At 39.1% G+C, this 17,784-nt stretch overlaps 1 protein-coding gene across 2 annotated transcripts in view; it reads left to right on the top strand.

Moving 5' to 3' along the window:
* The window catches only part of LOC134224242 (uncharacterized), a 67,512-nt gene that overhangs the window by 39,185 nt on the left and 10,543 nt on the right, over nt 1-17,784 (top strand). Inside the window, exon 1 of one of the 2 annotated variants that reach the window (XM_062703564.1) lies at nt 15,269-15,451. The exons of the other annotated variant lie outside the window; for it this stretch is intronic. Within the exon in view, the coding sequence (XP_062559548.1) occupies nt 15,286-15,451 (166 nt within the window). The 5' untranslated portion in view covers nt 15,269-15,285. Of the gene's footprint in view, nt 1-15,268; nt 15,452-17,784 lie in introns of those variants that run through there. 2 annotated transcript variants of the gene reach the window in all.

Genomic DNA, 17,784 nt, shown 5'->3' with positions numbered 1-17,784 from the left:
TTTTGTACAAAAACAATGTTTTACTTAGAAATATGCAACTAGAAATTCAGGATGCAGTACGATGTCTGAATGTATAAAGATACTCAGAGCTTCGGAACCTGAAAGTTGATATTTCAGTACACTATATGAAAAAAGAAAGCTGTTGAGACCTAAATGGTGCTCAAAGCAGGAAAGTTTGGGTTGTCTTTTGTAGAAATGGTTCTTCAATACAACAGAAACCAAACAGATTTAAATATAGTACTAAAATAGGAGATACGTGGAACTATTATATGTACCTGTATTCAAAAGGGAATAATTAAAAATTTGTTTGATATTAGGTCAATCCTCTTATCCCGCCATTTGTCGAGAATGCGGAAGGAAGCGTCGCAGTCCGTTGGGAAGACTGGCGGAAGCAGTTCGATGCGTATTTGGACTGGAAGGTATTGAAGACCACGATGTCAAATTTAAAACACTGGCATTGTTTGGCGGAGCAGATATCCGAAGGCTGATTGATCAAGTGAAAGCGGATGTCGATCATATAATTGGAAACCGTTATCATCAAGCTGTGCAAACACTGAATAACTATTTCATTCCTCGGATCTCGATCGCATTCCAATTGCAGAAATTCCGTCAAGCTGCTCCACAACCCGGTGAAAACGTCGCAAAATGTGCTTTTCGGCTGCGGAAGCTGGCAGAGCACCGTGAACTCGGCGATCAAGCCGAAAAGCTGGTTGCTATTCAGATAATGTCCACAACAAAGATGAAAAGATCAAGGCGAAGATTTTGAAGAACGACTTACCATTAGATGAAGTTATTGCTATAGCTCGTGCCCATGAAACGCTGCGGTGCCAGTTGGATCAATGTGGATCAAGTAATGTCCAAGACGTATCGGACGAGAAAATCCTGAAAATTGACACCTTAAATCGAAAACCAAATGACGCATTCGAGAACTCTCCTGGAAATGCGTTGAAAAGTTATAAGCAAGGGAGATGCCGCCGCTGTAACGGACGTCACCGTTTCCGTGAGGATAATTGCCCCGCAAAGGATCAGAAGTGTCGTATTTGTGGAGTTGTTGGCCATTTTGCTCGTTGTTGTCGCCAAATCAAGATTAAACATGCTATCAGACCAGCCAATGCCAGAGGGCCAAGTACTAGAGAGAAGCGTTATATAAGGGAAATTCAAGATGCGGCCGAGACGGAACCTGAACCTAAAGTATTTGATCTATTCCACCTCAACTCGAAAAAACGGGATGTCGTTGTTTCCATTGGCGGAAACATGATAAAGTTCATCATAGACACTGGAGCGGATGTTGATGTATTATGTGATCGTGACTGGAAAATATTGAAGCAGACTGGATTTATGGCGTATGGTATTCGGAAAGGCAGCAGGAAAATATTCAAAGCGTACGGAACCAACAACCATCTAAAAGTTCTCGGGGAAGTCGACACAGAAGTGACATGGAAGGAGACAAGACTTGAAATCACGCTTTATGTTATTGAAGGAGGGAAGTGCTCACTCTTATCCGGAGATACAGCGGAAAAACTAGGAATTTTGAAGTTTGTCCAGGCAGTGGAAAACACAGTTTTCCCGCATATGAAAGGTAACATTTAAATTATTTTGTTCATTGTAGAAGATAACACACACAATCATAAACAAAAATAAATAATTCTTAGGAATTGTGGCTAACATAAAAATTGATAAGACTATCCCTCCCGTCCGACAATCTATTAGACGTATTCCATTCCCGTTAGTAGAGTTAACCTCAGTAAAGCTCAGGGAATTACTTGCACAAGACATTATTGAAAAGGTAGATGTGGCTTCTGAATGGGTTTCTCCAATGCTGGTCAAACGGAAAAGTTCTCCAGAAGTAAGGATTATAGTCGATCTGCGGGAAGCAAATAGAGCTGTTATCCGAAAAGTACATCCTCTACCTACTATAGAGCAAATGACCTTACAAAATCGGAGGGAATAAAATTTTCACGAAGCTTGATGTGAAACAGGCATTCCATCAAGTTTTGCTACACGAAAATTGTCGGTAAATAACTACATTCGTATCCCCACTTGGTCTGATGCAATATAAACGATTAATGTTTGGCCTATCCGCTGCTCCTGAACTTTTTCAAAAAGTGATGGAAACTATTTTTGCTGACATGCCGTGGTTGATTATTTTCATTGATGATATATTAATACCAGCCAAAGATAGCAATGAACTTTCCAAGCGAACCAAACTTGTTCTAGAACGTTTACATCACTACAACGTGCCATTGAACAACAATAACATTATTTCGAACGTGAATGAAAACGATTTTCTGGGCTACCTTACCTCTGATCGTGGTATCTCTGTTTCTCCAAAGAAACTAGAAGCAATACAGAAAATGCAACCGCCGCGTTCATGTGCTGGAACTCTAGTTTTCTAGGCTTAGTAAATTTCGTTCAACGTTATGTACCTGACATGGCTACACTTACGTTTCCATTGAATAGCCTTACGCGGAAAGAATGTAAATTTGTTTGGAAGGCTGAACACCAGGTAACGTTTGATAAAATCAAATCTATATTATTGAAACATGAGACACTTGGTTTCTACAATTCTACTGACGAAACATTCATAATTGCTGACGCCAGCCCCGTTGGATTGGGGGCAGTACTTATGCAGAGGAAGAAAGGAGAACACGGTCGTATAATTTGTTATGCATCAAAAACACTCTCTCCCGTTGAAAGACGATACGCTCAGACAGAACGTGAAGCTCTGGCCTTAGTTTGGGCATGTGAAAGATTTCATGATTATGTGTATGGTTTATCTTTTTGGTTGATTACGGACCACAAGCCATTGGTATCAATATTTGGAGATCGTTTGAAACCATCTCCCCGAATAGAAAGGTGGAAGCTAAGATTGATGTCCTATAACTATAACGTTATGTATCGTCCCGGAAATTCAAACATAGCCGATGTTCTCTCCCGTCTCTGTCAAAGTAATGCAAACATCGATCAAACTTTCGATGAAGAATCCGAACGAATTATGGAAATATTAGCAATTGACACATGTCCAAAGTCGATATCTATGGAAGAAATTCAAACGCACACCAAGACTGACATTGATTTGCAAGAGCTGATAAAATGGATGCAATATCCTGCAAAACGTTGGCCCAAAACACTGTCCAGATACAAGAAAGTTGCAAGCTCCTTGACATTTGCTGGAAACATATTAATGAAAGATAACAAAATTGTAATACCACGAAGCTTACAAACTAGAGTTCTGCGTATTGCTCATGATCCTCATCTTGGCATAACATCAATGAAAAGAAGGTTACGCTCAAAAGTTTGGTGGACCCACATGGACCAAATGATAGAACATTTTGTTCAGAGCTGCTCCGGTTGCGTTCTTGTATCTGAACCCAATGTTCAACCAATAACCAGAACCGAAATGCCAACTTATCCATGGACTAAACTGGCCATTGACTTCATGGAAATACCTGGCGGAAATCACTTGCTAGTGATTACCGATTATTTCTCTAGGTTTCAGTATCTAACTAATTAGAAACATAATAATAAAATATACTAACAATTTATTGTTTTAGATATATTGAAGTAGCCAATCAAACTACAATGACAGCAGAGATAACAATTACAAAATTACGTGAAGTATTTGCGCGATTTGGTTATCCTGAGAAAATCGTTTGTGATAATGGGCAACCTTTTGCATCTGAAGCATTTTCAAGATTTTGCTCAGTAAATGGAATCGAAATACAACATTCGGTCCCCTATGCTGCTTTTCAGAATGGACTTATTGAACGGCAAAACCGGAACCTCCTAAAAACGATCAAGATTAGCGTAGCTACGGGAAGAAATTGGAAAAACGACCTTCAGGATTTTCTACATTCGTACAGAGCAACACCACACACATCGACAGATTTCAGTCCTTCTGAATTATTATTTGGATGGAATATACGAGACAGATTACCCCATGTTAGGAGAAAAGTAGATCTATCGCAAGCTCGAAACAAAGACAGAGCCACAAAGGAAAAGGGTAAACTGTACATTGATTTGAAGAGAAAAGCGAAGGTTTCTAGCACAGACGTTGGTGACCATGTATTAGTCAAAAACATGATGAAGAGAAATAAACTAACAACTAATTTTGCTCCTCAGACACACATTGTACTTCAGCGCCAAGGTACACGACTTCAATTGAAAAATTTAGAGTCTGGCGTTATTACTGACAGGCACATTAATCACACAAAAAGAATTGTAAGTAATAATCCCATAATGAATATTATACCATCAGCAGTTACAACAGAGGAAAACAGAGAAATTGAAAAACGACAACGTCCAGCAGAACAGTACGATATTAGATCTAAACGTATAAGAAAGCCTCCAACGCACTTCACAGATTATAATTTATATAATTTAAATATGTAATTATTAAAACTAAAATAGACAAAGGAAGAGAATGTAGCATCTAAGTAACCATTTGTTATGACACAACTGACCATCATCTGGAAAATATATCATTATCTGTCCAACCCTCTACAAGTGTAGTTCACTCTTCTACAGGCTTAATAGAAAAATTTGTATAACATTAAGTTTTGAAAACATCGTTATGATTTTGTTCAGCGGCGCTGCCAAATTTTTTTAATACACGACCTTACGAGACAGTATGGTTCAAGTCTAAATTTGTTTCGAAATTCCGTAAAATTTTGTTATAAGCTAGTTTTTTCTAGCGAAATTTTTGTAATTTTACGAAACAAAACGAAATCAATAGATCTGATTTCACTATGCTCAAATTCCGCGGAATTTCGTTTCAAGCCACCTGAAACGATTTTTTTTTGAAATGCGATTATTGCTAGTTGAAAACCAGTAATAACCGCACATCTTGTACTGATGAAAAAATATCTCATTATATCTTTAAATTACGCAGTTTGTTTTTTGTTATTTCTGGCTTCATAATTATTAAAACGTTGTACGGTATCAACGTATAAATCCACAAAAAATTGAAGAAAAATCAGGTGGTTCTTGAAAAGTTGTGGAAATTGAGGTGGATCGAGAAAAAAGCGATCCCTATGTAGAAAGAAAACAGAATTGACAAGTCTAATTGAAAGTTTTACAGCAGTATTGTTTTCCATGATCTGAAGTGTGAATGATTAAAAATTCTTCTAGTGATGATTACATCCTAATAAATGGGTTTCGTATTTCGAAGAATAAGGATGGTAAGCATTTGGTACAACTTGCCCACGATGACAACTTGCCCACGATAAAAATCATATTATCGCAAACCCACAGATAAAACAAATTTCTCATATCCTTTCGAACGAACCGATCGCAATCCACCCATCACCCGATACCCACCGGAAGGGAAAGCAAACATTTTCCTTCAAATTTAATTTCACGACAAATATCCTCCCGATGGAGCGTACCAATCACTTTGGGCTACGCTTAATTGTTTGTTTAGGAACCGGAATAAGTGAGTATTAATAACCTCTTCGTCTTCTGCGCGCCGCCTGCCTTTCGGGGCCGACCACTTCCTCTCCCATCCTCCGGAACAAACTGCTGCGTGGAACCGAATCCCTAAATCCAGTTGGCTCGAGTTGGGTGGCATAGTACAAGAAATGGAATTCAGAAGGTGATTCGTTCGTTCAAGAGGTTCGATATTTGTCTTTTGTCTTTCTTCGGAAGCACGGCTACTGCTCTTCAAATGAGTTTCTACGGTTAATTTCCGAAAGAATTTGTTCCTCCTCCATTCTTTCCTCCTCGTCAGTTGTGCTACCAGCACTGGTTGCCGCTCCAGAGCAAGGAGTTGATGAAGATGAATTTGTCGAAGGTTTGTTTGAGTTGGCTACCTTCCTGCTCGTTCGGCACAGTCGTGTTGACCGGACCAGACCAGGTGCTCTACCGGGTAGGAGAGAACTGTGTGGGATTGTTCAAACAATTTGTCCACGTTGGAATCTCGTAAAGTGACATGCAGCCGTTATTTGCTTGGGGCAAACAAACGAAACAACAGGAGCGGGCAGCGTAGGAGAAAGTAACGGTTGACTTAAGTGTAATTAAGATACGGTTGAGGTAAGATGCAAATTAATCGTAAATTTTGTTGCTCTAAATTACGAAATGAAAAATTGTCAATCCGTTAACAATGTAGTTTATAGTGCCGTTGGAACATCTTTGTTGCCTCTTATCACCGTTTCAGATGTCGTAACATTTCACTTGAATTTACAACGTGTGACTATCCCAATGACGCATCAAAATAATCCCCTAAAATTCGTTTTCCTCCGTAGCCGAAGCCGAGCGCACACCTTTCGTTCGCATTTCTAATTATGTTTTTATCACTTAATTAAATCGGGGCCGGAATAGAAGGAAAGCAGGAGTGCATTCCGCTGTAACAAACCCTGAAACGAAGATCCATCCAGGCTTAGGCTTGACGAAGGGCCGTCCATTCCAGTCATTTCCTTGCATATGTGTGAAATGATGAAACAAAAAAAAAAAGAGATCCGGCGCGATGATTAATATTGGCCTTCAACGAACCAACAAATGGGCCCTTGTTCTGAATATGCATCTTTTCACACCTTCCCATTTTTTTTTCGGGGGCCCTTCTCTCCGTGATTATAGGGGACCCCGTTTACCGGCACATGCTTTGAGCCTTTACCCGCAAAGAGAAGTGTGAAGTGTGCCTGAATCGTTTTTCATTTTGTATTTTAGCTGATGTGGTGAAATGAATTGTCTTTTGAAAGATCAGAAGCAACATGATTTTCCATAAACCCGCACGGCTAAGGAGGGCCCTATATCTACATATTCTTATCCTCATGAATAATATCAATTTAAGGTTTTAAAAGATTTAAAACCTAAAGCGTTACCATGAAGCTATTCACACGGCAAAATCACTCAGACTCAAGAATATATGACTGAAATATTCAAAATGACTCCAATTAACGATTATTGACTTTCTGAACTTTCTGCAAACATGTTTGACGTATTTTCCATTCATGTCTAGGCATCCGCTGCAGACGTTTTCGCAGTTATAAAACCCAGATTAATCCACCTAGCGGTGATGGTGCCTTTCTCGTTGGTTCAAAAAGGTTTGGAAAAATCTAAAATAACACCAATATGTGGATTGGTCTTGTTTTTCATATTTGTTTATATGCATAAAAAAATTCTCGCCAAACGCAATTTGTTGCAAACAAATCGGATGAGCATAAGAGCAAAAAATGGCATTTTATTTTGTAGTCTTAAAATTAGTATTTTCGCCATATCTTTGGATCCAATTGTACGATCCGGCCAAGTTTCTATAGGAAACAATGGGACAAGATTCTGCGTCGAATGCAATCTGTTGCAAGCGACTTGAGAAGCACATATATTGCACATCAATCACAGTAACTTATATATGACCGGATTCAGTCACAATATGGTTACTGCAACCAGATTTGTTGAACTTGTGTTGCTTGGGAAATAGATGAAGTCTAAGTGCCAAAAAAGTGAGCTAGACTTTTTTGAGCTCTTTTCACAATAAATAGTAATTTGACCATAACATCTAAGCTCATAGTCCGATCTGGCCAATTTTCAATAAGAAAATATGAGACATTCTGGGTCGAATGCAATTTAATGCGAGCAAATCGGTTGAGGAAAAGTGCCTGAAAAATGAGTGAGTTTTTTAGCGATTTTCCATTAAAAAATGGTATTGTTTTTGCATTGAAACTTTTCGTTTCGTCACTGAAATCATTGACACTTGTCTTCAGCGACTGCCTCCGCGATAGAGCATTTACACATTTTATTCACTCATACATCTATATTACTGTCAAAATGTGCATTTGACAATTCGGCATCAACATTTAAAAAGGGCGTAACTGCTTTTGTAAACAAGAGCTTCTCACGTCTCTGGTGGGCTAATTTGTGCTCACCCACGCAATCCAGCACCATTACTTGAAAGAAGAGGATTCGATGCTTCCTTCAGTGGTATTGGATTGCGCCGGTGGGCTCAAATTGACCCACCAGCGGCGTGAGAAGCTCGTGTTTACAAAAGCAGTTACGCCCTTTTGAAATGTTGATGCCGAATTAGATTTTCAGCTAAAAGAGCTCTATTTTTGACACCGGTGCACTCACACAACCAATCGACATCAGTTGTCAAAAAATCAGGAGTACCAACTTGATGACTATCTCCTTGTCGCCGAGTCTGGCGCTGAGTGCTCGGCGCGGAAACCCAAAGGTGGGAATAAAATTTAGGGGCTTATTGCGAAATATAACTTTTGATCCCATAGTCCGATATGGCCAATTTTCAATAGGAAACAACGGGACAGGATTCTACGTCGAATGCAACTTGTTGTGAGCAAATCGGTTAAGGATATGTGCCCGAAAAATAACTGACATTTTTTACGCGATTTTTTTGTATGAATTTGTATTTTGGCCATAACTTTCGATCCCATAGTTCGATCTGGCCAATTTCAAATAGAAAATAATGGGACAGGATTCTGCGTCGAATGCAACTTGTTGCGAGCAAATCGGTTGAGGATAAGTGCCCGAAAAATGAGTGACATTTTTTACGCGATTTTTTCGTATGAATTTGTATTTGGTCCATAACTTTCGATCCCATAGTCCGATCTGGCCAATTTTAAATAGGAAACAATGGGACAGGGTTCTGCGTCGAATGCAACTAGTTTCGAGCAAATCGGTTGAGGATAAGAGCCCGAAAAATGAGTGACATTTTTTACGCGATTTTTTTGTATGAATTTGTATTTTGGCCATAACTTTCGATCCCATAGTTCGGTCTGGCCAATTTCAAATAGGAAAAAATGGGACAGGATTCTGCGTCGAATGCAACTTGTTGCGAGCAAATCGGTTAAGGATAAGTGCCCGAAAAATGAGTGACATTTTTTACGCGATTTTTTCGTATGATTTTGTATTTTGGCCATAACTTTCGATCCCATAGTCCGATCTGACCAATTTCAAATAGGAAATAATGGGACAGGATTCTGCGTTGAATGCAACTTGTCGCGAGCAAGTCGGTTGAGGATAAGTGCGCGAAAAAAGAGTGACATTTTTTGAGTAGTTTTGCACACACACACACACACACACACACACACACACACACACACACACACACACACACACAGACATCACCTCGATTCGTCGAACTGAGTCGATTGGTATATAACACTATGGGTCTCCGGGCCTTCTATAAAAGTTTGTTTTGGAGCGATCATATAGCCTTTACCGTATACTTAGTATACGAGAAAGGCAAAAAGGATTTTTATTCTGGGATAATGTATTGGAGTGTAATGCAATAATCATGGTAATCAAAAATGCTAATTAGAAAGCAATGGTCTACGGTTAATAAATTTCGCTGCTGATAAAGAGATGGCTAGGGATTACTTTGCACGAAAGAATATTCAATCAGACCGCATCGTGCTTTCGTGCTGTGCGGTTCTTTCTCTCTTTGCGGAAGGAAGTTTTTAATACTACCCGAAGCTATTTAAATTTCAACGGTGCTTCTTAGCGCTATTTGTACCCACTGATCCCGTTACGATCTTTGCAAGGACCCGTGCCTTCGTTTTACGTTGGACCCGTTTGCGGAAGTAAAATTCCGACAAGCGGTGGTAATCCTGCAGGGACACCGTTCTGGGAAAAAACCTCTTAGAAGGTCACGTCTCCACGCTCAGCAATGAGTATTAACAAAAACAAGAGGAAGGGGGAGTCTCTGAATTCTCCACTTCCTTCAAAGAAACAAGGTTTCAAGACCGTCCTGCCCAAGCGCGGAAAAAATAGAAGGAAGCTGGAGAATTCAGATATTCCTTCTAACTCTAATATCGGAAATAATTCTTCTCCAATCGAACTGAGCAATCAGTTCGATTTGATTAATGATGAAATTGAGCAAATCGAATCTACCTCTAGCCCAGGTGATTCGATTCATGCGAAAAAGCAAAGGATTCCGCCAATTGTGGTATCTGTTGCCGAGTTTTCTGGCTTCCGGAATGAGATTTTGAGTAACCTTCAGGGGATCAAGGTTTCATTTCAGATTGCTAGGAAGGGTGACTGCCGCATTTTGCCGGGATCCTTTGACGATCGCAAACGTCTTCTTCACTATTTAACTGAGAAGCGCCATAAATTCTTCACATACGACGACAAAACTGAGCGATTGTTCAAAGTCGTCTTGACAAATGATGATGACAAATCATTGGATGAGATTAAATTGAAATTTCTCAATTACTTGGATTTTCACCAGTCCAAGTAATTAAGATGAAAAAAGAAATCCCATTCTGGTACTTCCCAGAGGGCATTTCTCAAGAATTTTATTTAGTTCATTTTAACAAAAATGAACTAAATAATATGAAAAGTTGGAAAAGGCCTGTATTATGTCCCATGTCCGTGTTACATGGGAACATTTCCCGCAGGCCTGGGGAAATTCAAAACCCTACCCAGTGCCGTAAGTGCCAAAAGTGGGGTCATGGAACCAAAAAATTGTCACATGGATGCTAAATGCATGATTTGTGGTGGAACCTCTCACGCCAAGGACGCATGTCCTGTGAGAGAAGATTCCAATAAATTTAAATGTGCAAATTGTGGGGGCAATCATAAATCCAATTTCTGGGAATGCCCTTCACGCAAAAAAGTTTTGAATTCCCGTGCAAAATTGATGACGGGAAATTCCAATCGGATCCCATATTCGACGGGTAGAAATTTTTCAAACGCTCAAATTTCGAAACCGGTTACCGGTCGAGCAATTCATACCCACCACAATTCACAAACAAATTTTGCCGCTCGTCAACGGGTAGCAAGCACTTCAGTAAATTCCAATTTTTCCAATGTACCTACGTATGCCAAATTTCTCTTCTCAAAATGAGGTTTATACCCATGTCCCAACGGAAAATAACGGTCATGTTGCCGATTCAGGTAGCATGACTGCTTCCATTTTTGATTTTTAACTGAACAATTGCATCACATGATTGATGCAATGTTCAAAGCAAATATCATTCCTGAAGCTGTTCAGGTTGGTATAAAGTACACACAAAAATTGTTATCGGACTCCGTTTCAATGGATCCAAATAATTGTGTGAAAGTTCTAAATTGGAATGCCCGCTCTCTAAAGGGTAAGGAAGATGAATTATTCAACTTCCTTTCAGTTCATAATGTGCATATTGCCATTATAACTGAAACGTATTTAAAACCAGGACTCTCCATTAAAAGAGATCCAAACTATTTTATCTACAGAAATGATCGTCTTGACAGCGCCTGTGGTGGGGTCGCCATTGTCATTAATAGACGTATCAAACATAAATTATTTTCTTCGTTTGAAACCAAAGTTTTTGAAACCTTGGGAGTTTCTGTTGAAACAAATTTTGGACAATTTTCCTTCATTGCAGCCTACTTGCCTTTTCAATGCAATGGGCAGCAAAAGAATTTGTTGAAAGCTGATCTTCAAATTCTGACTCGCAACAAATCAAAATTCTTCGTAATTGGTGACTTCAATGCCAAACACCGTTCATGGAATAATGCTCAAAAGCAATACCAATGGTAAAATTTTATTTGAAGATTGTTCTGCGGGATATTATACTATTCAATATCCCAATGGACCAACTTGTTTTTCTTCCAGTCGAAATCCTTCTACAATTGATTTAGTTTTAACGGATTCAAGTCAGCTGTGTGGCCGATTGGTAACTCATGCTGACTTTGACTCTGATCACCTTCCTGTGACATTTGAAATCTCACAAGAAGCCATTTATAATCCAATCAGCTCTACTTTTAATTATCATAGAGCTGATTGGGATTTATATAAAACGTATATCGGTAGGAATTTTGATGTTGATATTCCTCTCGATACCAAAAGTGATATTGATAATGCTCTCGTATCTTTGACAAATTTAATTGTCGAAGCCAGAGGCATTGCAATTCCGAAATGTGAAGTTAAATTCATCTCCATTATTATTGACGACGATCTTCAGCTACTGATCCGTCTTAAAAATGTGAGAAGAAGGCAATACCAAATAACTCGCGATCCCGCGTTGAAAGTTATTTGGCGAGATTTGCAAAATGAAATTAAAAAACGTTTCGCTATTCTGAGAAATACCAACTTTGAGAATAATGTCTCCAAGTTGGATCCCAGTTCGAAACCCTTTTGAAATTAACGAAAATTCTTAAAAAACCTCAAAAGCCAATTCCAGCGCTTAAAGAGGAAATAAAATTTTATTAAGAAATGGCGAAAAGGCTCAAAAACTTGCTCAGCAGTTCGAGAGTGCCCATAATTTTAGTCTAGGTCTCACTAGTCCAATTGAGGATCAGGTTACACGAAGCTTCGAAGACATTCTCAACCAAGATAATGTTTTTGACCCTACGTTGGGAACTAATTTGGATGAAGTGAGATCTATTACTAGAAAATTTAAAAATATGAAAGCCCCGGGTGATGATGGTATTTTCTACATACTTATCAAAAAACTTCCTGAGAGCTCTTTATCCTTTTTGGTTAATTTATTTAACAAATGTTTTCAATTGGCATACTTCCCAGCTGAGGCTTCTAGTTATCGCCCAATCAGTTTGCTTTCTTCAATAAGCAAACTGTTTGAAAAGATTATTTTAAATAGAATGATGGTTCATATTAATGACAATTCTATTTTTGCTGATGAGCAATTTGGTTTTCGCCATGGGCATTCAACCGCTCATCAGTTATTAAGAGTTACGAACTTAATTCGGCTCAACAAATCTGAAGGATATTCGACTGGAGTTGCTCTTCTTGATATAGAGAAAGCATTTGACAGTGTTTGGCATGAAGGTTTGATTGTAAAATTGATGAATTTTAATTTTCCTCTGTACATCATTAAACTGATCCAAAATTATTTATCAGATCGCTCGCTGCAGGTAAACTATCAGAATACTAAATCTGATAGATTACCTGTAAGGGCTGGTGTTCCCCAAGGCAGCATACTGGGGCCCATTTTGTATAACATTTTTACTTCTGACTTACCTGATTTACCACCAGGGTGCCAAAAATTTTTGTTTGCAGATGACACAGGCCTTTCAGCCAAAGGGCGAAGCCTTCGTGTCATTTGTAGTAGATTGCAAAAAAGTTTGGATATTTTCTCCACTTACTTGCAAAAATGGAAAATTTCCCCGAATGCTTCCAAAACTCAGCTTATAATTTTCCCACATAAGCCGAGAGCTTCTTATTTGAAACCTTCTAGCAGACATATTGTCACTATGAATGGGGTTCCAATTAATTGGTCTAGCGAAGCTAAATATTTAGGACTTCTGCTAGATCAAAATTAACTTTAAAAATCACATTGAAGGCCTTCAAGCCAAATGTAACAAATATATTAAGTGCCTATATCCACTTATAAACAGAAAATCAAAACTTTGTCTTAAGAACAAACTTTTGATTTACAAACAAATTTTTAGACCTGCCATGTTGTATGCTGTGCCAATATGGGCTAGTTGCTGCAATACCAGAAAGAAGGCACTCCAGAGGATTCAAAATAAAATTTTGAAAATGATTCTGAAGTTGCCTCCGTGGTATAGTACCAATGAACTTCATAGAATTTCTAATATTGAGACATTGCAACAAATGTCCAACAAAATAATTTCCAATTTTAGACAAAAATCGTTGCAATCTTCTATTGCAACGATTAACTCCTTGTACCCTTAGTTTTAAATAGGTTAAGTTTAGTTTAAGTTGAAAACATTGTAATTCTTACATGGTTCAATTCAACCAGAGGAAAACATTCTAACTGCCAGAGGCAATTGAAATGTATTAATAATAACTAAAAGCGTAACATAGCAAATAAGGATGATAGTGTTAAGAAAACACGGAACACCTAGTCTAAGAGATGAATGCATGTATTAGATAATTAACAAATAAAATTAGTTAAAAAAAAAAAAAAAAAAAAAAAAAAGAATATTCAAAAACACTACTGGAAACACCCAGATGGTGAAACATGCAACGAGATAAACCATGTTCTGGTAGATGGGTGGCATTTTTTGGATGTGTTCGATGTGTGGAAATTCAGAGGTGTGAAACACGGTGTTGTCAAATGTATCGTTTAACATCGTATCATATCGCGTTTTTACAAGTCGTTTAATTTCCAATACATTTTGCTGTGAACGTTAGCGAAAATATGAGCAATCTAGCACAACAGCAAAGGAGGCTGTGGTTTTGTGTCTACTATCCAACGTTTCGGCGTTTATTTCACCTTCTTCAGAGATTTGGAATTTTCGTGTTGTTGTATTTATTTTTGTCATGTTCAACATGTTGCTGTCTGAATATTGGACGCCCTTCTTAAAATATTCAGACACCAACAAGTTGGACATGACACACATAAATAAAACAAAATGCAGCCTACAAATCTCTGCAGAAGATAAAATATACACCTAAAAATCGGATAATAGACGCAAGACCCATTTTAGATTGTCATAAGGACTGAAGGAACTGGCAAGCACTGTCATCACGTTTCCAATTACCTGTTACATGAAATTCCCGATCTATCTCAACCAAGCTGGCGTAAGTTCAGTCAGCTACTCATGATTTTGAACAAAGCCGTTACAAATAATTTTAGTATTATATCCTAGTGATCAAAAAATGATCTGAACAATCAGGTAGTTTTGTTTTCAGATACGAGTCGAAATCACGGAAATTATCGTCTTTCCGACCCAGTTTGCCGCTTTTCGTCGTTTACAGGATTCTGATCATATTTAAACCATAAACATCTAGCCTAATGATCAAGCTACCCTCAAGTTACGGTATTTAAATTCTTACCATACTTGTCGATCTGGAGCTGGTATTTTTCCATCCTGTCATCTGCTATTTTTTATTTTATGACTTTATATTGAAGTTCAAATAGGGCCACACTTCATGAATAGATTTGTTTTCCTACGCTCGCACCTCTTTTTTCAATTATCACCTCCATCGTTAGTAGGTCAACAATGTTAACTACAAATAATAATACCATGACTTGATACTTTTCTATCTGGATATACAAATAAACAAAATTTTCCATTGATGATTTTTTTTATAAATGCATAAATATCCATATGTTTTTTTTTCAAAAAGACTGGCTTTTCTCGTTGTACGGAAGCCTAGGTGCATATTTCGGACAAATCGAAACCGCTGTTAACTCAACCGTTTAGGACCTAGCTGTTAAGTACTCTGGATCACCCGGCTTAAATCCAAATTTGTTTGAGCAGTAAACGAAATTTGAGTCTGGCTGCAACAGTGAAACCATCTGTCCAACAAACAAGAGAAATGATGGATGAGTTGAGACGTTTATCAGTAGTTGAAGTGTAGAACTGTTGCGTGCCAGTTTGTTGAAAGAGAAGTTTATGATGAAAATCGGTTTGAAGACGGCAATGTTAGTTATATTTCTAGTAATTAGTGATAGTGAATTATTGTGCTCAGCGGAAACTGAAGCAGAACAAATACAAATCCTGCATGATGTGAGAAACGGAAGCACAAAAGTTTTATCAAGAACAAAGCGCTTCTTGCAGTTCCCGGAAGGCAGCTCATTTCAACTTGGTGAGAGAAATAAAGGGATTGAATGTTGTTCAACGAATATTTTCAAATCGGCGCTGGATCCTTGTATTTTAGTCAATGCTCGATGTACAGTCAGATGCTTGGCTACAAAGCAAGACAATGCGGAAGGTGGTTCGCTTCCCAGTCCGGTCTAGGAAATTTTCGTGATGGATATTTTATCGACTCCTCTGGGCATAAAAGTGTCATCGTCTGTCATTAGACGAGTTTAGTACTATTCCATTTAATTCCACCGCCTATTTAACCTTTACAGATACGTATTTAGATCTCAACTGTAATGCTGTCGTCAATGGCTCGTACTTGACTCGAGTCATTAGAAGCCATGAACACAATGATATGGAAACGCTAACATAATCATGTATTTAGACGTACATGTTTATTTAGAGGCGAAGTTATTGATTTGATAGTTCCGTTAGGATACGGCAGGCATGTAGAATGTTTCATAGGAATCGATTTGAAAGTGAGCGGAGGGCAATATTTGTGATGGTATAAATCTCACGTCCTTCCTTTTGTCAAGCTCCCATATGAAGAGGGAGGGAAAAGTATCAGTGTGGAAGCAGATTTCTCTCCATGAAAACAAATTTATCAAACTTGTATGCAACTAAAAAAATAGAATGGGATAAACAACCCCACCGAGAAGTGATGATTCAACGCTTCGTTCTCGCTGATTTTGTGTTGGGGATCATATTGACTTCGCACTGCTGTGCAAAACAAGTTGTAGGGTTAAAGTAGGCATTTTCTTCTTTTCGTCATAGCCTCGAAACCCAACAAAAGAGACACTTTTTTGCCAAACTCATCCGTACGAAATCGTAAGCTCAGGAGAATTGTTCTGCTAATGTGAAGTTCTAGCAAATGGACGTTGCTTTCGTTCGTGTTGGTCCCTACGACGATGAACGGAAATACCTTCCGTGTCCTTAATGCATCATCAGAACCAGTGTCTCGTGTTTGAGCTATTTAAAAGAGATTTACCATGGGGCAGTAGGGACTATGTCCAAGGGTTTGACGATCTCTACCCAGGCAATCTACAAGTTGTGGTGCCTGCCTAGGATGCGGTAGGGTTTGACAGTGGGCTCTGTTGAACGTCTATAAAAAGCTGCATGTATCCGCAAGTATGCTCCGCCAAAGCAAGCGTGTGCCGCTCAAAGCGCACAAGTCCAAGTACTGGTGTTAGGGGGACGCTAAACAGACCTTACACTACGGCCCTCCAGGAGGTTTGTACAGGCCCAATAAGCCGCATTCAAAAACAGCCATTACGAATGACATAGAAGATAATACGACTCGATATAATCGGCAACGACCTAGGCGACGAATAAAGGAACACGATTGGAAGCATGGAACATGAAACTGCAAGTCGCTAGGTTTTGTAGGTTGCGACAGGATAATCTACGATGAATTACATCCCGCAACTTCGACGTCGTAGCGCTGCAGGAAATCTGCTGGACAGGACAGAAAGTGTGGAAAAGCGGGCATCAAGCGGCTACCTTCTACCAAAGCTGTGGCACCACCAACGAGCTGGTAACCGGCTTCATAGTGCTGGGCAAGATGCGTCATTGGGTGGTAATTATAGACCGGTCATCGGACCGGATAGTCTGCATACCGTATCGAATGACGAAGAAACGGAAAACCAAATCGACCACGTTCTAATCGACGGTAAATTCTTCTCCGACATCACGAACGTACGCACTTACCGCAGTGTGAATATTGAATCCGACCACTACCTCCTTGCAGTACTTCTGCGCTCAAAACTCTCGACGGTGATCAACACGCGTCGAAGTCCTCCGCCGCGGATAAACATTGGGCGGCCACAAGACGGTAGACTAGCCCAAGACTACGCGCAGCAGCTGGAAGTGGCACTCCCAACGGAAGAGCAGCTAGTCGCAGCATCTCTTGAAGATGGCTGGAGAGATATTCAATCCGCCATTGGAAGCACGGCAACCGCTGCACTAGGCACGGTGCCCCCGGATCAGAGAAACGACTGGTATGACGGCGAATGTGAGCAGTCAGTTGAGGAGAAGAATGAAGCATGAACGAGACTGCTGCAACACCACACGAGGGCGAACAACCCGACTAGTTAGTCATAACAAAATTTTATCACAATTATATCAATATGTGTTACAAATAACAAAACTTGCAATAATTTTGTTATAAATTCTCTGCCAAAGATGAAGGAAATAAAATTTCATGATCGTCATAACATGATTATAACACAATGTGTTATGTTTATTTCCTCAGAAAAAAAAATTGCCTACATTTTTGGTAGATAGGAATTGGAAAAAAAAAGTAAGGTACCACCTACAGTATAACTTGAACCTACATTC

The sequence above is a fragment of the Armigeres subalbatus genome, chromosome 3 (assembly GCF_024139115.2).
Source record: "Armigeres subalbatus isolate Guangzhou_Male chromosome 3, GZ_Asu_2, whole genome shotgun sequence".
NCBI classification, from domain to species: Eukaryota; Metazoa; Arthropoda; class Insecta; order Diptera; family Culicidae; genus Armigeres; species Armigeres subalbatus.
This window is presented reverse-complemented; position numbering and strand designations above follow the sequence as displayed.